At 52.3% G+C, this 21,230-nt stretch overlaps 1 protein-coding gene across 2 annotated transcripts; it reads right to left on the reverse strand.

The window, feature by feature from the left end:
• Positions 1-186: 186 nt before the first annotated feature.
• LOC111157866 (SPRY domain containing 3) lies at positions 187-14,977 on the reverse strand. 2 transcript variants are annotated; one of them, XM_022519565.1, is made up of 11 exons: positions 14,883-14,977; positions 13,300-13,446; positions 12,218-12,293; positions 11,579-11,703; positions 11,120-11,255; positions 10,108-10,293; positions 3,425-3,574; positions 2,937-2,994; positions 2,144-2,263; positions 1,885-2,057; positions 187-1,564 (listed from the first exon to the last, which is right to left on the reverse strand). In XM_022519565.1, the coding sequence occupies exons 1-11, from the start codon at positions 14,903-14,905 to the stop codon at positions 1,430-1,432; spliced, it is 1,329 nt and encodes a 442-aa protein (XP_022375273.1). In that variant the 5' UTR covers positions 14,906-14,977; the 3' UTR covers positions 187-1,429. The 2 variants fall into 2 exon arrangements, with proteins under 2 accessions (XP_022375273.1, XP_022375274.1); XM_022519566.1 differs by lacking the exon at positions 3,425-3,574 and having other exon boundaries at positions 1,017-1,564.
• Positions 14,978-21,230: the final 6,253 nt, after the last annotated feature.

Here is a 21,230-nt window from a genome sequence, read left to right on the forward strand (position 1 = left end):
CAAGGGCATACCTGTGCTTCTTGGGGGGCATCCCAGGCCCACAGCCAGGCCCGCGAAGCGCACACAGTCCCCATCCCTGGCCTCGTACTAGTCCAAGTCTCCAGTGAGCAAGCTGCTCAGTTGCCCGCACCTCCGGCACTGTCCCTGCCCTGTGGAGTGGCAAGGACTCCCCTGTCCAGGCCGTGCTGATAAATACAGAAACTCCATCTTTATTGGCTGTATAAACATCTCTGGGCTGTACATACATTTCATACATCGTAGTGGAGGGCCGAAAGAGGGGACCCCAGCAACACAGCAGCTCACCCTCTTTCGCCAAGGCCCACCCACTCTGTGCAAACCAAGGCCAACAGCTCCCGCTCCCTCTTCCTCCCAGAAGTCACTGTATAGGAAGGGGGTCAGGGGTCAAGGCGGTAGGAGACAGGAGGGCTCGGTGGGGGAGGACACATGTAAGTGCTAGAATCAAACACTGAAGCAAAACAGGCAACTGGCACAGGCAGCAAGCTGGGACCCGGGGCGGGGGGTTGTGCAGGGAAGGGGAGTGAGGGGCCAAGCTGCCCTCTGGGCTCACAACCACGGCTCTGGGGTCTTGCCCTCACCACGGCAAGAGAGACCCGCTCTGGAGTCTCCGCTGAAAGCCCGGGGAACTGGGGACAAGGAGGCCACAGGTATCCCAAGGATGGCAAGGGGTGAACAGGAGCCAAGACCCCAGCCCCCCTCACCAAGTAGCCCCTCTCACTCCACTGAACACATAGCAGACTCCCACCTAGGTGCGTACAGCTGCGGGGGCACTGGAGACTCGGATTCTCGGTGGGCAGGCGAGCAGGCGATGAGGGAGAAAAAGGCTCTCAGGGGAAAGAACAGCGACCCTGGACTAGTACTCCTGGGACAGCAGTCAGTGGAAGGAGAGACAAGGCCCAAGAGAGCCCCCCTAGCCCAGCCAGGGGGCACGACAGCAGCAACTGGTCCACACAATGAGGACAGGGAACAAAAAAAGAGAAGACGCAAGGAGAAATACTGTGTTAAATAGGGGAGCGGGCAGTCTCTACTCCACCCTCAGAAGAGCCTCGTGCCCACACAGCAGCTGAGACAGGTGCCCACTCCTCTCCACTCACACGGCCAGGGGGCAAAAGGGGGGTGCGAGAGTCCACCAGCCAGAGCGAGTGGCATGCACCAACAGAGCAACACCACTCTTTGGGCCTGCTCCTTTCCAACCAGGGACTCGGGCCCAGGACTGACTGATGATCAGGGTGTTATCAGGTCAGGGACGTGGGCACAGAGGGGCTTGGCAGGGGCCTGATCTGTGAGAGGTGGAGGGACTACACACTCCCTGGGGCCTGCTGGGCAAACAAATCCTGGAAGGTAGGAACTGGGCACCTGGTTCTGCAAAGGGCAAGGAAAAGGAGACGGGGCAGGTCTAGGGGCAAAGCCCCTAGCCACTCAAGGGATGCAGATCCACTTTGACTTTCTCCCCACAGCTCAGCATTCCTATGGTGGGGAAGAAGCCACCAGAAGGTACGACAGCATCCTTCTTTCCGATGATCTTGCCATTCCGAGTGAAGAAAACCTGGGGGTGGGGGCACAGAGAGGAGTGGAGCAGGCTGGCTCTGGCCTCCTCTGATGATGTAGGCTTGAAACCCAAGCGCTCGAAGCTCCCAACTCCCAGAACCACCAAAGGGGAGAGACTCGGGTGACATGGGAAGTAACCACAAGAGGGCGTCTGGAAACCAGCTCCCCACCATTGTCTGGCTGCATCCAGCATCTCAGAACACGCCCGCCACCAGGCTTTCCCTCTTCCTGCCTCTGGCTCCCTTCCTATTATCCCACTACCCCAGCCCCTGCCCAGGCCCAGGAACCCCAGTTCAAGCCCACACCCTCTCCACTTACCACCACCTTCTTGCCCTCATGCTCTTGCTCAATCTCTTCCCCATCTTCTTCCTCTTCCTCTTCCTCCTCTTCCTCTTCTCCCTCCTGGTGCAGGTACATGACATTCCGGACGTTCCGGACGGCTCGGGCAGTAGGGGACAGGATCACCGTGTCACAACTGTCATCACTGTCGCCTAGGAGGCCAGGAAACCTGAGCTCCTGTGGTGCTGCCCCCACCGTCTGCCCAATCAGCCTGGCTGGCCACCCCTACCCCACTCACCCTCGCTGTCCAGAATGTAGTCCCGGGGGAACATGATTCCGCAGCCCATAATGTCCCCTTTATAACAGCGTGGCCCGAATGGGTCGCCCACGCCACTGCCATGGAAGATCTTCCCGTCATCTGCCGGGGAGGGGGGGAGACGATAAGGCCCACACTTGAAGGGGGGGCTGCCCCCCCCCCCCCCCCCCCACAAAGAGGCCCGTATTTTGAGCAGAATCCTTGCTCACCTCCCTCTCTGGCCCTGAGGAAGAGAGGGAGTCAAGGTGAAACAAAAATGGAGAGACAGAAGTAGGAAGAGGCCCCAGATTTTTTTTAAAAAAGTGATACAATATCTGTTCACTAAAGAAGCTTAGGGGCTGACTCGCTCAGGGAGGTGGCAGGAAAGGGGCGAGGGGCCGAGAAGGGGATGAGGGTGACACCAGGAGCTCACGGCAACTCCTTTCTAAAGAAAGCCCTAAAGAGAGTCAAGCCAACCAAAAAAAGAAAGTGCAGAATCTGCAAGAAGGACGCAGAGGCAGCCAACTCAGAGGCCTGGAATGTCCAGTTTGGGCCCAGATCCCCCCGCCCCTGTTCGGCTCCCCTCGGTTTTCAGGCTGGAAGGAAAAACACAGACGAGGAGAAAGCACTACTGGCCTGGGAAGGGGAAATGATACGGCAGCAGGGAAAGGCTCTCCAGCCAGACGCTAGAGGGAAGACCCATCTGCAGCGGGGTGGGGGGGTTTCAGGAAAATGGATGTCCCTGTGCCTGTACATGCCCCACTGCCCTGACGGCCTCAGGACAGCCCCAGCTCACCTGCGTGATAAGCCACAGAGCCTCTGCTCCAGCCAGGGTGTCTGTTCTTGGGATAATCCTGCACCGAGAAGGAAAAAGAAAACCTATGGTAGCGTGCATGGAAAAAGGACAGGAGAGGGCATCTGAACTTTCAGTCTTCTCAGACAGATGGCTGCTCATACCCCTGCGGCCTCCCACAGCCTTCAGGCACTGGGAAAGCAGGACAAGCAGGGAAGGTGACCAGGAGACCTGGCTTTCACAGCTGGCGCTGCAGGCTGTGCCTAGCCCCACCTTCAGGCCCAGTGTGCATGGTACAGTCAAGACCCTCTCTCAGGTTGTGGCGGAGGAGGGGGAAGGGTCTGTACCCTCCCACAGCGAACACATATAACCATATTCTGTCCATGCCTGCCCAAAGCCTCTCCCCGATTTCCCCAAGAGTCTCCAGGCCCCATCCCAATAGGCCCAGGCCTGAGTAGCAGTACAGGTAAAAAGCCAGCATGAGTGCCCACCTTCCGGGCCAGCCCCAAGGCGATGTAGCATTTCTCTCCAGGGTCCACGATCTCCACCTCAAAGTAGTGGCTACGGGTGCTCAGTGGGTGCCGGGCCTGGGCCAGCCCCACGTCAACGATGCTCTTGCCCTTGCCCAAGTACTCCAGCAGCTGCAGGGGAAGAGCCAAGGGCAGTGGGTGGTACAGAGGGCAGATGGACACCTGCCCTAGAAACCTGGTCCCAAGGCACTCAAGACCAGCTTCCTGGGTCTGACAAAACCCCTGGCTGAAAGGGAAAGGCACCTAGCAGCGCGCCGTGGGCCCCAACGTTCTAGGCAGGCATGAAAGAACAGGTTGGACTGGCGAGCAGCAAAGGTGGCAGCATGGGCAGAAGGGGTGAGCCTGGCACACACCTGCCGCCTGAGCCGCAGTCTCTCCTTGCTCTGGAAGAGAAGCGGGCACCAGCCCAGCAACCCGGAAGGCTGAGCTCCAGGGAGCACATGGTGGAGGGGCGGTCTCCAGGCTGTGTCATCACCTCCCTGAATCATCCTGCTGGACGAGGCCTCCCCAAGGGCCCTGGGCACAGAGAGGAGGAGCCCTGAAGACCAGGCTGAGTGGACCCCTGGAGGGGCCTAATGGGGAGGACAGGGAGGGTGCGGGTGTTAGGTGCCAGGTCCAGATGTCTGAAGGAAGGGAGATGAGCTCAGAAACCGATTCTGCCTGGGATGGGACGACCATAATTCCTCAAGGTCTGTTTTGCTCGCCTTTGGAGAGCTGGGTCAGGGAGGTGCCGAGGGAAGCCAGAGAACCCAGAACGACCAGCTCTACTCCTTTACTTAACGTGAGGGCAGGGGACCGGCGGGCCAAACACACGAAGGCGGGCTTTCCGCTTGCAGCCCCGCACAGCTCTTGCAGAGCACTGGGGTATGAGGGGCTGTGGGGAGAGGGGAGGTGACTGACGGACTCTTGGGGCTCTTCAGTTCCACAGTGGTCCTGCCCAGGCATGATGGGGCGGCAACCCCCAAGCTGGGAGGATTTATTTATCAGTTGTCATGGTAATGGTGAGGTTATGACTCAACCCCATCCCCTCTTTCCCCACCCTCAGCATCACCTGGGAATCCTTAATCCCTTTTTAATTAGCCAAACTGCCCCTCAAGACTTTATTCTACCCTCCCGCCCCTCCAGCCCCAAAGAAAACACTGCCTGGGGACCTCCTCCACTTTCCCTGGCAAGCCTTTGGACGCTGGCCTCTCCCCCCCCCCCCCCCACCGAGAACTCGTGCCTGAACAGGAAAGGAATGAGGATCGCCCGCACCAGCGTGGAAGCCTGCATATGTCTCTAGCACAGGCAGGGCCTGCAATCTGCACCACTGCTTCAGAGAGGAACTGGAGGGACTGGGCTCCCTTCTTGGGCTGGGATCCCCAAAGCCCGGCCACCTCAAGTCCATCCTCTCTTCCCACTCCAAAAGAGAATGGAGGCGAGCGGAGGCGACCAGGGGAAAAGCCAGGGCTGCCTGGGACATCCACACCCAGGCCTTTCAATGTCCTCCAGCTACCACCCTGCGTGTTTCGAGTTACACTGGCTCTTTCGTAGTCACACCCCTAGCCCAGGTCTCCTCTGTTAGTTTCCACTGCTTTCTTTCCTCAGAATGGGGTCCCTGACAGGCCATCTTCTGATTTACTCACTATTCCACACTGCTGGAATTCCCCACTCGGCCCTCTGTGCTGTCTACCCAGCCGGCCTCCTCCTCCAGCTCCCGGCAGGCCTGAGGGGTGGCGTCTTCGCGGGCTCCCAGCCCGCCCAGTGTGCGCAGCCCCCAACCCACCCTCTCCGGCCAGCATTGCAGAGCTGGGTGGGGGACCCCACAGCTGCCCTTGACCCACTTCGTCCAACTGGCCTCGGTGTAGGAAACACAGTGTTCTTTGCTAAGAGAGCCAAGAGACAGATGCTCCAGATCCCGATCCTTGGGAAAAACCCGCCCAACCATTTCCTCAGCCTCAGCCCCGAGGAGACTGGAGACTGCGGTCTTGGCTGCTCACAGCGTGGGGCCACTTTCTCCAGCTAAAAGGTCAGGAGGGCCAAGCACATGACCTGGGACTCTGCAACCCACTCCCCAGCCAGCCCACCACTCAGACATGACGGCTGACAGCTGGGAGGCTAGGTCCCCGCAATGCTGCCCTCCGCAAGGGAGGCACAGCCGCCCCGCAGGCTGTAAGCCCCCCAACTCCCCTGCTGCTCTCTCATGGGCTCTCCTGCTCCTGTCCGGTGAAGGCCCCCCGAGCCCTCACAGTGAGTCCCCCCAGAGCGCTCCCAGCACCTACGGGGCAGGTGGACACTGTGGCCTCGCAGGCAGATCCTAGCTCAAGTTCACTCCCCTTCCTGAGACCAGGGCTGAGAGCAGACGGGAGCTTTACCCCTGAGCTGCCAGACTCTCGATACTGGTCCCTCAACCTGTGCCTTGGAAGCCTCTCCGTTAGAAAGAGAATTGCATGGACCCAGGTTCCAATCTTAACTCCAGTTACTTACTGGCTACTAACTTCGAGCAAGTGATTTCCTCTGCTTTAGGACTCAGTTTCTTCAACAGTGACATAGGGATACTACCACCTGCGTTTCCAAAATAAATGAAGGGTGTCAAGTGCCCAGCACAGAGCCCGCACCCAGCAGGGGCTCAGTAGCTGTTCTACCTTTCCCTAAATCAGGAAATGGGGCTTGGATCTGAACATTCCAACATGTCAGTGCTCCCTAAACATTAACAGCCACTCTAGAGCTACAACAGACTAGTCCTGCCAATCACAGAAGGAAACAATCCATCTCAGCCCTTACTTCCAACTACAATGGCCCTCTAGGCTCCCAGAACTGGTCACTTCCCCCCCCTAGGAGAGATGAGCCCCAGATGACTCCATCCCAATCCACCAGCTGTCCCCTCTTAGTGCTTCTCCTCCAACCATGCCGGACCAAGAGGAATGCACCCCTACATCTTTGGTGGGGGCAGGGTCACCCACTCCTTGGGGCTCTCAAACCCCCCTGACTCTTGCACCTCCTCCTCACACCCCCAAAGCCTCGGGAGGCCAAACAGGTGGACTCAAGGGCACAGAGCCGAGGCTGCAGCACCCGGGGCAGAGAGTCTCCTGCGCTCCAACCCCCCCACCGCGTGCCAGCAGTGCCTTCCCAGCCTCTTCTCTCCTGCTGGTATCCGCCCTCCTCCTCTAGCAGCCCTTCTCCTCTTGCCAGCAGAGACCCTAATCCCTCTTGACAGGAGCAAGGGAGGGCTCAGTGCCCTGAGGGCCTAGAAGCAGCTGAAACAGGAACCCAGAATATGCTCCCCACCGGCCAGCTCAGGCCCCAACATGGTCTCCTCCTGGGTTGGTTGGGGGAGGACCCCAGAGGGTGGGGCCTCCTTCACCCCTCTTTGTGTACCAGAGGTGTTGTCCTGTCACTAAGGAGTTGCCAGAGGAGCTAGGAGCAGGAAACAAAGACAGAATGAGGCTAATCCCCCAGCTTTACCTACTGCCCCCCACCCTCCCACACATGACTTCACTTTGCAAGGCCTGCGGGCAGGGATGAGGTGAGGGGCAACACCCCCATCCCTGAGCAAATATGGCAGCAACTCTTCAACACCCTCAGTGCTCTGCAAAGTGGGGGGTGGGGGGAACTCCTTGGGAAGGGAAACTGAGGCCCCAGGATGCAGGGGGAAGAATTCCACCCAAGAAAGAGCCAGGTTAGTCTGGATATGACAACTGTTGAAGCTAGGTAGTGGGGAGATGGGTGCTCACTGTGCTGTTGCTTCAACTTTTCTGTATGTTGGAAATTGTTCATAATGTAACGTTAGAGCCAAAAAAAAATGGGGGTCAGGAATTTGCTCTTCTTTGTGGGAAGAACCGCTGAGAAGGGAAGAAAGAGGATAACTGAGACTCCGAATTGAGAGAGAGGCCTAGGAGGCAAAGGGTCCCATGGCAGCCAGGTAAGTTCCCCTAGAAGGACGGGGGCGAAGGGAGCTAGTCAGGAGACTCGCAGGGCAAGTGGGAACTTAAGCCGAGAATTCCGGATTCATCTTATGAGAGGGGCCAGGAGGAGAGACGATGGGCTACAGGAGAGGGACTGGGGAGAAAGGCACAGCATGTATCTGGCAGTGGACAGGGCCAGAGCAAGGGATCCAAGAATGAGTGTCTGGGCTTAGTTTCGTGACTAATTCACTGTTTGACATTTGAACCAGTCTCTTCGCTTCTGAGTGGGGCTGTCTTTTCATCAGCCACACAACAAAAAGAGCTGTGGGAACACGAGGGCTGTCATGATGACAAGGATGACTATGGGAGGGAACTCCAAGCACCGTGGGTCTGGGCGCTGGGGACACCGCAGGCCATGCGTGTCAGGGAATGGTCTCCAGCTCCGCACTGAGAAGCCCTGGACTGGATGGCATCAGAGCCTCTCTCAAACCTTTATGGTTCTAAAGGGCACTCAACTGGAAACTTCACCTAAGACAGGCTCCAACCCACAGCAAGAGGTCTGAGGCCCCAGGGAAAGGCTCCCCACAGAGGGGACGGAAAACAGGAAGAACAAAGAGGAGAAAGAGCTGAGCTAGACATCTTTAGAAATGGGAGGCACAGGCATGGCCCTACTGACCTCTCCCAGGCTCCTCCAGGAAACACAACTCTAAGGGCTGGATCAGAATTACACTGGGTGGTCAGAAGGGACAAGAGGGAGCAGGGCAAGAGACAAGTGGGGATGAAAGAAACTGGGTAAGTCACCCTCATTTGAAAGATGGCAAGAGGGGGCGCCTGGGTGGCTCAGTGGATTAAAGCCTCTGCCTTCGGGGGCTCAGGTCATGATCCCAGCATCCTGGGATCGAGCCCCGCATTTGGCTCTCTGCTCAGCAGGGAGCCTTCATTCCCCACCCCCCGGCCGGCCTGCCTCTCTGCCTACTTGTGATCTCTATCTGATAAATAAATAAAATCTTTAAAAAAAAAAAAAGAAAGAAAGAAAGGTGGCAAGAGGAGGAGAGAGGCAGATATCCGTCAAGAGGCTCATGCCCTAGTCTGCCCCAGGGGAGCAGGTGCTCAGGGAACGGAGTGCCCACCCTGCCGGCAGTCCCAGCCTGGGGTGAGGGTCTGAGACAAGAGCCAGACTTCACAGCTCATGTCTAAGAAAGAAAAAATTCTCCAAAGTGTGACCTGAGGGCACTGGGGGAGGGCAGAGAGGAAGGAAGGCTATTTATAAATGTCTACAGGATTCTACATCAATTAGAAAAGATTGCCTGGGAGGAGCTGGGGGCAGAGTGGGGACAGGTCCAGGCAGGGAAAGGATGCCAGGAAAACACTCTTGAGGAGAGGTCAGGGATGGGAGCTGGAACATCGCCCTGGCTCAGTCCCAAGTTCAACTCTGTAGATGTTGTCAAAATGATAGTGGACAGTAGAAGGGGGAAAAGATAGGAAAGAGATGAGGGTCAAGGAGTGGGGATCTGAAGCCCCTGGCTTGCAGCCAGCACCATCCTCAGAACCCAACACCAGAGGGGGTGCAGAGTATCAGAAGCAACAGGAGGGCACACATGCTGCCATTTTCCTTAAGTCTGACTCACCCTGAACTCCAGAATGGGGGGAGCCTTGCTCATAATCCACTCCCACCCCCCACTGTCTCTGTTTTGCTACCAAAGGCTGAACTGAAAACAGCCTGGGTTCGGGTGAGAAGGCCAGAGGGTGGAGAAAAAGGTTGAGCCAGAAGCAAGAGGGCAGCAGGGGGACAATTCAAAGTGGGAGGTCCAAGCAGCCCACTAGAGGTCAGGGCCAGACCCCTGACTCAGCAGCCATTCACTCCCAACCCAGCATGAGACAGAGAGGGTAAAGGTGAAGAACTTCCCTCTCCCAAGGTTCAAATATTCCCCAAGAAAGTTTCAAATCCAGGGAGAGACCAGAGCAGGTACAACGGGAAGATGTCTAAAAAAGCAAGCTTTGCAGAGTCCAGGACGCTCACGGAATTTTCATCTGCCTCTGTTCTCATCCTCTATTAAAATGTAGCGGGGGACACCTGGCTGGCTCAGTCATTAAGCGTCTGCCTTCGGCTCAGGTCATGATCCCAGGGTCCTGGATTGAGCCCCACATCGGGCTCTCTGCTCAGCGGGGAGCCTGCTTCTCCCTCTCCCACTCCCCTTGCTTGTGTTCCCTCTCTCACTGTGTCTCTGTCAAATAGATTAAAAAAAAATATTTTTTTTAAATGTAGGGAGAAGACGGAAGACTCTGATAGTCACGCTTACTACAAAAAGATCTCAGAACCTTCCCCCATGGGACTGGGACTTGTGACAGTGAATGGAGAGCTTGGACCTGCTGAACTGGGATGCGGCAAAATGGGGATCTAGGCATCCCACTTGCAAGTGAGCCCCAGCCTTTCAAAGGCAGGTGTATAGGGCAGCAGAGGGCACAGGGTGCAGAAGGAACCAAAGAAGGCAAAGGAGAACCTAGTGCCATGCCGAGAGTAGAGCAACTAACCTGAGCTCTCCAGGCCAGAGAAGGGAAGAAGAACAATCAGCACTAAGGGGAACACGGATCTGGATTCAAAGAAACATGTCAAGGTCCCAAATTCCCATCTCCCAAAACCCTACAAAAGACACTGTCTTCACTCCCCATTCTAAGTAATTCAGACCTGCTTATGCGGCCCAGGGAGGTTCGGCCCAGCCCTCCCTGCCGACCACCCCCACCCCACCGCCTGTCACTCACAGTTCCGCAGACTCGGACATCATGCAGCCGGCCCCACTCGTCCTCGTAACTGTCCACCATCATGACACTGTCGTCTTCGCGGCCCAGCTCAGCATTGAGGTGCAGGCGCACCTCCTCACCCAGAGAGTGCATGCCAACCGCTGGGAACAGTCCGTCTGGGGACATGGGCATGATGGTGGAGCCCACCTGCAGCGGAAGGAGGGAGAGCCGGAGGGAAGGAGCTGCCACCTGGCTCCCTGTTCCTCAGTGCACCTAATTCTCACCAGGGTACTTCTGAGATGATGCAACAAATAATTGTCACACACACTGACAGACAGAAAAAAAGAGGTACAGAGAAGTTTAAAAAGTGGCTAAGGACTCCTGGACGAGCAAGGCATCCACAGCGCTAGACAGCAAACACAAGTCTCTTGACCTTTGGCATGTGAGTGTGTTCTGGAGCAGAGGCAGGGACACTAAGGAAAGACGTCATCGTGGCCAAGGCCTAAGAAAGCCATCCTCCCAGGGTGGGAGAAGGAGTTGGGTAGGAGAAGAAAGAGAGCTGGGGGTCCCTCTCTTCTACTTGCTCTTCCCCATCCCTTCAGCACTACTAGGCTCTCTCTGAAGAGGGAAGGAAAGATGTGAAACAAGAAAATAACACAGAAAGGACATATCCTCAAAAGCATTCAAGTCAAAGCTCCGAAGAGGACCTCCAGCTTATGCGTCAAAGCCATAACCTCTACCTCTCGTCTTTTTGCTCAACACCTTCCCCCACATCACTCAATCCTGCTTCCCCTACCCCATTTCGGTCCACCTGCCCCTCTGCATCTCTCGTCTAGGCTAATGTCCCAGCTTCCCTGGGCAGGGGAAGTGGCTTCTCCCACGTGCAGACTTCGGGGGAAGCCGAGGATGGCCTGAAGGAGGTGGGAACTAAGCCAAGGGGTCCCTGGGCAAGCCCCAGCTGGGCGATTTTCATTCCCACAATTCCTTGGATGGCTTCAAGCCACTTAAATCCCACCCAGGATTTCCCACTCACCCGTTTCCCGTTTTTGGTGAAGAAGATCTGGGCAGTCTGCACATCAAAGGACACGGGCTCAATGCCGCAGCCAATCCGGTCCCCAGAGTTGCACTTTGACCCAAACTGCCGGCCTTTGGCTCGGCCATTGTACAGCCTGTGGACGGGGCAGCACAGACAGAGGACCTGACTCTGGCCTCCCAACTTCTCCAGAGCACCGGACCTCTGGGGCCCCTCTTGCTGCTCCCAGTCATTCTGTGACGCACCTACCTGTGTCCACGCATGAGCTCCACCCTCCCCTCTAAGTCCGCAAACCTCCAAGGCTCGCCATCAGGCCACCTTTCTGTCCTGATCAGAAAAGTCCATGAAAATACCCCAAGATAGGTGAAGGAAGGGCAAAAGCCACCCAAGGCAGTCCTTTGTTATCTAAGGTCCCCAAACCCATGGGAAAGGGGTAAGGTTCCACAGACGGTAACTCACTTGCCGTCATCAGCATGGTAGGCTACAGAATCAGGCAACCAGCCAGGCTGGTGATCCAGGCTGTAGTACTGTGGGACAAGTCCCACAGCTATGGTGCCCCGGACCCCGCTGTCCACAATTGATACCTGGGGGGAGGAAAGCAGGGCAGTCAGCAGGCACCAGAAATGGGATGAGTTGCTGGGGGCTTGGGGAAGAGCAGTCAGACATCAAAAACTCAAAGAGGCTCAGAGAGACCAAAAACATGTGAATCAGAGAAAAGTCAGGGCACTAAGAGAAGCACTGGGGAGACTAGGGGCCTACTTTGTCAGGATTACTCAGAAAATCATTTCCAAATTATGGAAACAGACAGGAGATGGAGCAGAGGCTGGGCTCAGGTTAGCAAGTGGGAAAGGCCACGGGTCAGAGTCTGGGGATGTGTCAACATCTACCTAGCTGAGGGGCAGGAGAACAGAGGGACAGGGTGACAGGACTAGGGCACCTGTCTCTCAGCTGAGGCACCACGCTATCCTGTGCCCTTTTCTCAGCCAAGTAGACAGCCCTGATGGAAAATTAAAAGGATCAGATCAAGAATCTAGTAAAAGAGCTCCCCAGAGCTTAACAAGCTCTCCCCCTGCTCTGCCCACCCACTGCCTTGATCACCTCAAAATAATTGCTGTCCTTGGTCAGAGGTCGAGAAGCCACGTAGCAGCCAACTTCACCGGAGTTTCCATGGTAACTGAGGGAGGAATGAGGGGGGAGTTCCATGAGCAGCCTAGCCCAAGAGCTGGGGGGAGGGCCTCAGCATCTCCACCCCCAACCCCCAACCCACAAGGGCCAACACAGTGGAGACTCCATCAGACCACACTTGAGGACATCTGCACAGACACCATAATGAAATACTTGAGGTCACCCACCCCTCCCGCTGCCTCCAGCCAGGGTCCAGCCCACACCAGACCAACACAAGCCTGGCTCCTTCATTTCCAGGGGGAAAAGAATGCAGAGCCTCCCTTAGTTGCCTAGTAGGGGTCTCACAACCCTGTCTAACCTCAGTCCCTCATGCTGCAGCTTCAGCCCTTTTCCTCTGGCTCTGTCCTCAATGGAACTGAAGAAAGTCTGGTCTCTATCCTCTGTACCAAAGCCCTTTGTAGATTGGAAGATGGGTATTCGGTCCCCACTCCTCAGCTTTCTTGTCTCCAGGCTAAACAGCACTACTTCCTTCCCCCCCTTCAGGGACAGCTTTGTGAGAGAATTAGGCTCAGAAGGAGTCAGGGAAGGGGATTAAGCCAGAAAAGAGAGAGAAAACAAACACAAACACACACCCCGAAGGGTTGGACAGTGGCGGGCAGGATGCACTAGGGAACTGTCCTTTCCAAAACAGGAAATCCACTGCCTCTGACATGGCTACTCTCCTCCAAACCCAACCCCTGAGACCCAGGCTGTGGAGACACAGACACCCCACACTGGAGTCCTCTCAACAAGGCGCTGGGGCAACTCAAGGCACCTGCCGCTTCCTATCCCTGACATAATTCCTTCCAACGTGGACCAGGACAGAGTGACCCAGGAACAGGCAGAAGAGAGTGAGGGCTGTAGGAGCACATGCTGCTCCACTCAGAAAGGCCTCCAGGGTCAAAGGCTCGCCCAGTGTAGACAGTCCTTGCTTCCAAAAAAGCCCTTTTTCATCTCTAAGATCTGGCAGAGCAAGGAAAATGTGAAAGCCCCCCCCCCCCCCGCCTCCACCTCACCTCAAAGTGTCTCCATCTACAAGAATGTGCTTGAACCTCTCCTGGTATCGGAAAGCCCGGACCTCCCGAATCTCCCGGATCCTCCGGCGCCAATTCAGAAACCGGTAGTGCAGGTTGAGGTCATCCATCTTGTTCATGAGAACAAACCTACCACGGGGAAAAGGGGACTGAGAAGGAAGCAGGGCCCTGAGCAAACCAGCTCAGCCTGTTTGACCCAGAACGTGGACAGGGCACTGGACTCAAAGCCATCCTTTCATTCGGCAAACATGTACTGACTCCTGCTATATGCACCAAAAACAGGTGGCATTCCTGTTCTCACTGCACTTCCATTCTAGTCGGGAGGGCATGACAGATGAGACACAGACCCGACAGTGTTGGCCAGTGGAAGAAACAACAGAGTGGGGTGACACAGAATAATGGGGTAAAGTCTAAAGACTACTTTGGATACAGTGGACAGAGGAGGCCTCTCTGAGGTGACATTTGATTTGAGAAGAGGCCAGGCCATGTGACAAGCCCAAAGAAGAGTACTTCAGGTAGAGGGGACAGCCAGGACACAGGTCCTGGGCTAGAAGGGAGCAGGCATGGTAGAGGAACAGAAAGGCCAGGGTGGCTGGTGTGTAGGGAAAATGTGGGAGAATGTTCAAGAAGAGGATGGGAAGAAGGCTGGAGCCAGAGAGAGGCCCTACAAGGCCCTACAGACCATGTTAAGGAGTTTGGATTTCCTTCCAAGTGGGATGGGAAACCTCTGGAGGGTTTTAAGCAAGAAAATGATAGGATTTTAAGGTTTATCAGATCTTAAAGATCATTCCTGCCCTTGTCTGGAGAATCGATCATAACAGAAGCAAGAGCAGAAGTGGAGAACAATTAAGCAGGAGACTGTTCCAGCAGCTCCAATGAGATATGGTATCCATTAGGATGGTAGCAGTGAAAATGGAGAGAAGTAGAATGACCTGGGTATTTAAACCACCTCAATGCTAATGAATGAATGGATGGATGGATGGATGGATGGGTTTTTCCTGGAAGCGAAAAGTGAGAAAAACAGGAGGTTATTTTCTCTTCCTGTCACCCAACACTGGGACAGGGGTTCCATCAAGGCCGGACAGTGCCTTGCATACAGTAGGTGCTTAAATAAGCCTCAGCTGGGCTGAATTCAATCCTTCAATCCTAAAGCGCCCCCTCCTGCAGTAGCTGCAAGCCACCACGTGGCCCAGAAGGGTAGGCACCAGCGGGGCTGCCCTCCTCGCACTCAACCAGGGCTCCACCCTAGACAGATACTGGCCCCCAGACCTGGGGACGTCTGCTCGCCCAGAACCGCACAGCCTCGGCACCCACGAGTGGCAGCCGCACCAGGTACCTCCTCCAGCCTGGGCACGGCCTGGTCGCTCAGACGAGACCCGGGGGCTCGTCCCCGCGACTACGCACAGTCTCCCCAGGCCCGGCACCGAGGAGGGTCCAGGAAGCCCAGTAACCGGGGCTCACGCCACGCCCCTGACCCCGAAGCCCCCGCCCAGGACCCCCGCCTCCTGCCTCAAGCTCCCAGGAGACCCGAGGCCTCCGGGACCCCGCCCCCGATCCCCGCCTACCGGGGCCGCCGCGTCCTCCTCATCCATAGGCCTCTCAGCTCCGCACCCTAGCTCTTCGGCCGCCGCCACCACACACATCCGGGTCCCCGCCCTTCCTACGCTCCCCCGAGGCCCGCCCCTCCCCTCCCATCCCGGCCAATCTGCAGCGGTCCAGGACGACGGACATCTGCAGGGGCCAATCGGAGGAACGCAGGCAGGGTCGGGCGCGGCCCGGTGAACTGGGTACCTAGCGCAGGGTAGGGGCTGGTAAAGCCGAGTGTCGGAGGGTGGGAGGCGGTGACGTGGCGGCGCGGAGGTTGCGCCCGGCGCCCTGGGCGCTGACTGGGCAGCCAAGGGGCGGCTCCCGCACTGGGCTGGGAGAAGGTCGCTGCGCACCTACGGCGACTGCCAATCTTGCCCGAGCGCTCCTTCTGTGCGGGACGTGCTGCGGTGGAAGGCTTCGTAGCAACGTCCTTTTGATCCACTCCGCACCCTTCTGAAATGAATCTTGTTATTATCTCCCTTTTGCAAATGAAGATCCTGAGGCTGGCCTCCATAGCTCGTGCACCTAACTGTTCCCGCATGCTTTATATTCGCCGGAGCTGTGCTGTTACCATGTGCTCTCTATTCTCCGGAGCTCCGTGTCATGTCATCTTCCGCTCGTTCTGGGAAGGACAGTCCATTCCAGGAGGAGAGAACTTTGGATGCGGAAAGCTCAGTGGCACGAAACGTCACGCTGTTCCGGACCGGAGGCTCTGGGTGTGACCTAAGTAAAGTTAGGCGGGAGTCATTACGTGAAGGGTGGAAGGATACTTATATTTATTGAGCACCTACTGAAGAGTGTTTGGAGCTGCCCAGATCGCCTCCCATCACCAGATTTCCAGATTGGAGGGTTTTCCCTCCTCTGCATTCTCATACCATGTCATTTGGGCCTCATCGCTAGCACTTTTTTCTTACCCTTTATTATTTAAGTGTCACCTCTGTATATAGATCTATCTCTGACAGACTGTGGTATCCTTCAGAGCCTGGGCTTTATCCCATGCTTATAAATAGTTATTGTTACAAATGTTGGATGGGATGGAAGCCATCATCTTGTATACCAAACAGCAGCCACTTGGCCACTTGGCATGATGGAAATCGATGAGGGAAGTAATTGTAGATCGGAAATTGGGAAATCTGGATGAAAGCTTCAGTTCTGTCTGTGCCTGAGGTCAGGTCTTGGTGTTCTTACCCATAAACAAAAATTTTGAAGCATGTGATCTCTTAGCTCCTTTCCAACCCCTGGATTGCAAAAATCGAGTTACTTTTCCCAACTCATCTCTGGTTCCTGTTTCCTTCATTGCTTCTCTTTGACCTCCTCTTCCTAAGCTATGACAATAGCCCCCAGCCTCAGCTCCACTCCTCCCAAAGGCAGCCAAAAAGCAACAGGCCAAGGCTGCTTCCAGAGTCACAGCCATCCCACACAAGGTCTCCTGGCTCCTTCCAGGAACTCGCTAGCTAGTTTGGGCCTGAAATGGAGAAATATCAGAAGAAGGTGTTTTCAGAGTGTTACTGATGGTGATTCCATCCGAGATTTTCTGATCAGGTCCCAGGTGTGGGGCTGGCCCTTTCAGCGAATCCTCCATCAGTTGGCATCCTCAGGATTTAATTGGTAATTTGTGCTTGGTATCTAAACGTATTTGATCAAACAACTTTATTGAGATATAATCGACATATAATAAACCCAACATATTTAAGGTGTACAGTTTTATAAGTTATGTATATACCCATGAAAATATCACCACAGTCAAGACAGTGAACATCCCATCACTTCCAAAAGTGTCTTTGTGCTCTTTTTGTAATCCTTCCCTCTCACTCTCTCATCCCCAGGAAACAACTAATCTGCTTTTGGTCACTAGTTGAGTTTGCTTTTTCTAAAATTCTGCATAAACGAAATCACAGGGTATATGCTCTTGTTGGGGAGGAGTGTCTGGCTCCTTTTATTCTGCATAATTACCTTAAGATTCATCCATTGTTTTATTGCTGAGTAGTATGCTCCTCTGTGGTTATACCACAGACTGCTTATGATTCACCTGTTGACAGATGGACATTTGGTGGTTTCCAATTTAGGGCTGTTATAAATAAAGCTGCTATGAACGTGTATGCCAAATCTGTCTGGACGTACATTTCATCTTCTCTTGGGAAACCCCTAGGAAGGAATGGCTGTGCCATGTGGTGGATGTATGCTTCATTTTTTGAGAAATTGCCGAACTGTTTTCCAAAATGCTTGTATCATTTTAAATTCCTATCAGCGGCGTATGAATGTTCCATTTGTTCCCCAACCTTTCCAACGCTGGTGTTGTCATTCTTTTTCACTGTGGCCATTCTAGTAGGTATGTAGTGGTGATTCGTTGTGATTTTAATTTGCATTTCCATAATAACTAATGATACTGAAAATCTTTTCAGATGCATACTTGTCATTCATATGTCTTCTGAGGCGAATCTTATTATGTCTCCTTTTGTAGGTGAAGATCCTGAGGCTAATCCATAACGAATCCTCATAAGTCCACAACCGAGAGAGTGGCCATATTTGTGCAAGTCATTTGTCCGGTTTTAAAAATCGAGTGGCTTCACTTAATACTGCATTTTGAAAGTTCTTTATATATCCTGACTTCAAATCCTTCATCAGATATGTGATTTACATTTCTTCTAGTCTGTGTCTTGTCTTCTCATCCTTTAACAGTGTTCTTCCAGGAGCAGAAGTTCATAATCATGAAGATGTACAACTTTTCAAGTTTTTAATTTATGAATCATGCTTTTGGTGTTCCATTTAAGAAATGTTTGCCTAGCCCGAGGTCACAAAATGTTCTCCTGTGTTTTCTTTTAGAAGTTTTATGGTTTTAGATTTTGCATTAAGTCAATAAACCATTAATAAATTTTTTTAAAATTTTGAAACAGTTTATACTTGTGCATGGAATTCCACATGTTAATGTTAACATCTTATATAACCATAGTATAATTAGTGAAAACCAGGATATTAACGTTGGTATAATACTATTAAGTGATTTACAGACCTCATTCAGACATCACTTGTTGTTCCACTAATGTCCTTTTCCTTGTACAACATCCAATCTGGGATCCGACATTACATTCCCTTGTCATGTCTCCTCAGTCCCCTCAATCTGAGACAGTTATTCAATCTTTCCCAAAGAGTACAGTTGACCCTTGAATGGCATAGGTTTGAACTGTGCAGATCTACTTATGTGTGGGTTTTTTCCTGATAAATATGATACATCTGCATATAACTTTTAATTCCCCCAAAACTTAACTGCTAATAACCCACTGTTGACCAGAAAGCTTACTAATGACATAAACATAACATAACATAAACATAAACAGTCAATTAACACATATTTTGCATGTTATACATATATGTTGTATTCTTACAGCAAAGTAAGCTGGAGGAAAGAATGTTACTAAGAAAATCATAAGGAAGAGAAAATACATTCATAGTGCTATCCTGTATTTATCGAAAAAAATCTGCTTGTATGTGGACCAGTGCGGTTCAAACCCATGTTGCTCAAGGGTCAACTGTATTTGATGGTGATGTAATAGATTTAATTGCTATCCCCCTTAACTTACTCTGGTTGTTTAATATTAAATTCTAGGCTTTCAGGCCAAAATTTTAGGGAGGAAAAAGAAATATTTACTATAACCAATGTTTTGTTACAGTCTAGGATACTTTCTTCAACAGCTTTGCCAGAGACAGGTTATAAAGAGGGCACAGCTGGCCTACCAAAAAGGGCAGGAACCCAGACTTCAATCAGCCCCAGGTTGCTTTTGGAAAGAGCCCAGACTTAAGCTGGGGGTATTCTCATAGCTCAAGAAGCAGAAAAAGAGAAGGTCTAGTCTTTTCGTGACTTACCAGGGATCTTTTATATATGATCTTATTAATTCTCTTCTAACTTCTTTCCTTTTTCAGTCTGTGCTGTTTATCATAATAATACATTTCTTGTGTTTATTCCCACCCTACCCGCAACATAAGGCTACCTTCCTTTTAGTTGCCTTAAAACAACCTCTCTCTAGCTCTAGAAGTTACATGTGGTTTGACTATTTAGATAATTTAGCAAAGAAGTCTGTGTTTAACTTATCCAAAGTCTTCATGTTTTTCTGCATCATGGAAGTTTTTATGTTGAAGTGAAAAGAGCATTGAACTTGGAATCCAGTGGATCCCACCATCTAGCTCTGTGGCCTTTGGCAAGGTATTTAACATCTCTAAATAGGTCTTCTTATTTGCAAAGATGGTAATGGAACATTGTGAGAATCATGCAAAATATAAGTAAGCATTCAGTAAACTTGAGTTGTCTGAATATCTCTGCCTCCTCTTCAGACTGAACAGCTCTCATCTATTTGGTTAGCTCTCACAGGCTAGTATCCTTGCCCTGCTGAAACATTGCTGAAAGATCGGGATTTTTTCCCATCCAATGAGGCCTCCCAAAGCCCAGAGTTCAGATGTGAAAGTGATTTTTGAACCAGATCAGGATCATTCACTCATTAAATGCTGAGTACATTAGTGTGGGCCAGGAACTTTATTTGTTATAGGAAAACAAAAACAAAAACACTGAGTACCTACCAAGTATGTCACATGAATTTCCCCTAACACACTTACAACAATTCTGTAAAGTAAGTTTTGCAACCTGCATTTTGCATTTTGCATTTTGCATTTTGCATTTTGCAGAGGAATAGAAATAGAGGATGTGCACTCGGCATCAGGGAAATACAAATCAAAACCACAATGAGATACCACCTCACACCAGTCAGAATGGCTAAAATTAACAAGTCAGGAAATGACAGATGCTGGCGAGGATGCGGAGAAAGGGGAACCCTCCTACACTGTTGGTGGGAATGCAAGCTGGTGCAACCACTCTGGAAAACAGCATGGAGGTTCCTCAAAATGTTGAAAATAGAACTACCCGATGACCCAGCAATTGCACTACCGGGTATTTACCCTAAAGATACAAACGTAGTGATCCGAAGGGGCACGTGCACCCAAATGTTTATAGCAGCAATGTCTACAATAACCAAACTATGGAAAGAACCTAGATGTCCATCAACAGATGAATGGATAAGAATATGTGGTATATATACAAAATGGAATACTAAGCAGCCATCAAAAGAAATGAAATCTTGCCATTTGCGACGACGTGGATGGAACTAGAGGGTATCATGCTTAGTGAAATGAGTCAATCGGAGAAAGACAACTATCATATGATCTCCCTGATATGAGGAAGTGGAGATGCAACGTGGGGGGCTTGGGGGGGTAAGAAAAGAATAAATGAAACAAGATGGGATCGGGAGGGAGATAAACCATAAGTGACTCTTAATCTCACAAGAGAAACTGAGGGTTGCTGGGGGGAGGGGGGTCGGGAGAGGGTGGTGGGGTTATGGACATTGGGGAGGGTATGTGCTATGGTGAGTGCTGTGAAGTGTGTAAACCTGGCGATCCACAGACCTGTACCCCTGGGGATAAAAATACATTATATGTTTATAAAAAAATAAAAAAATTAAATTTAATTTAAAAAAAAAGAAAGAAATAGAGGATGTGGGCACTTTCCTAAAGGCATTCATAAGCCAATCAGAAGAAGATAAGATATGGTATATGAAAAGCTGCTAGAAATACAAGATAAACTATAAGGGATGTTGAGAGGAGATACAAGATGAACAGCCATGTAACTGGTAAATACAGGTGCTGTTCCCACAGCCTAGAAGCCTTCCCCTCAGTCCTTCCTTGTTAAATTTCTACTCCTTCAAGAGTCAATCAAAGCATCACCTCCTCTGTGAAGGCTTCTCTCTGATTCTCCCAGACAAACTTAGGTTCTTCTCCCTTTGTGTCACTTAGTCCTTGGTCCCTCCTATCTTTATATGGTGTCATTGTTGATTTGCTTTTCTGTTTTCCCCAGAGACTGTGAGCTTCTTGGGATCAGGGTGAACAGACTCAATTTCATCCAGGGCTTGATAATAAAAAATTAGAAAACACAGGGTTGGAGAAGAAGGGAAAAGTTAGGAGTGTGATTATGAATAAAACCTCGAGAGTAGGGCGCCTAGGAGGCTCAGTTGGTTGAGCATCTGCCTTCAGCTCCAGTCATGACCCCAGGGTCCTGGGATTGAGTCTGAAGTCAGGATCCCCACTCTTGCTTCTCCCTCTGCCTGCCACTTCCCCTGCTGGTGCACTCTCTCCCTCTCTCTCTCTCTCTCTCTCTCACTCACTCACACTCTGTCAAATAAATAAAATCTTCATTAAAAAAAAAAAAGCTCAGGGGCGCCTGGGTGGCTCAGTGGGTTAAAGCCTCTGCCTTTGGCTCAGATCATGGTCTCAGGGTCCTGGGATGG

Source organism: Enhydra lutris, unplaced genomic scaffold (assembly GCF_002288905.1).
Source record: "Enhydra lutris kenyoni isolate GAN:26980312 unplaced genomic scaffold, ASM228890v2 scaffoldscaffold56, whole genome shotgun sequence".
Taxonomy (NCBI): domain Eukaryota; kingdom Metazoa; phylum Chordata; class Mammalia; order Carnivora; family Mustelidae; genus Enhydra; species Enhydra lutris.

Excerpts from the sequence above, each read along its gene's own strand:
- LOC111157866 (XM_022519565.1), bottom strand. The coding sequence starts at position 14,905 with ATGAGGAGGACGCGGCGGCCCCG. Across the intron at positions 2,995-3,424 it reads CCTTGGGGCTGGCCCGGAAG|GATTATCCCAAGAACAGACA; the intron begins GTGGGCACTCAT and ends TTCTCGGTGCAG. Across the intron at positions 2,264-2,936 it reads CTCTGTGGCTTATCACGCAG|ATGACGGGAAGATCTTCCAT; the intron begins GTGAGCTGGGGC and ends CCTCCCCGGCAG.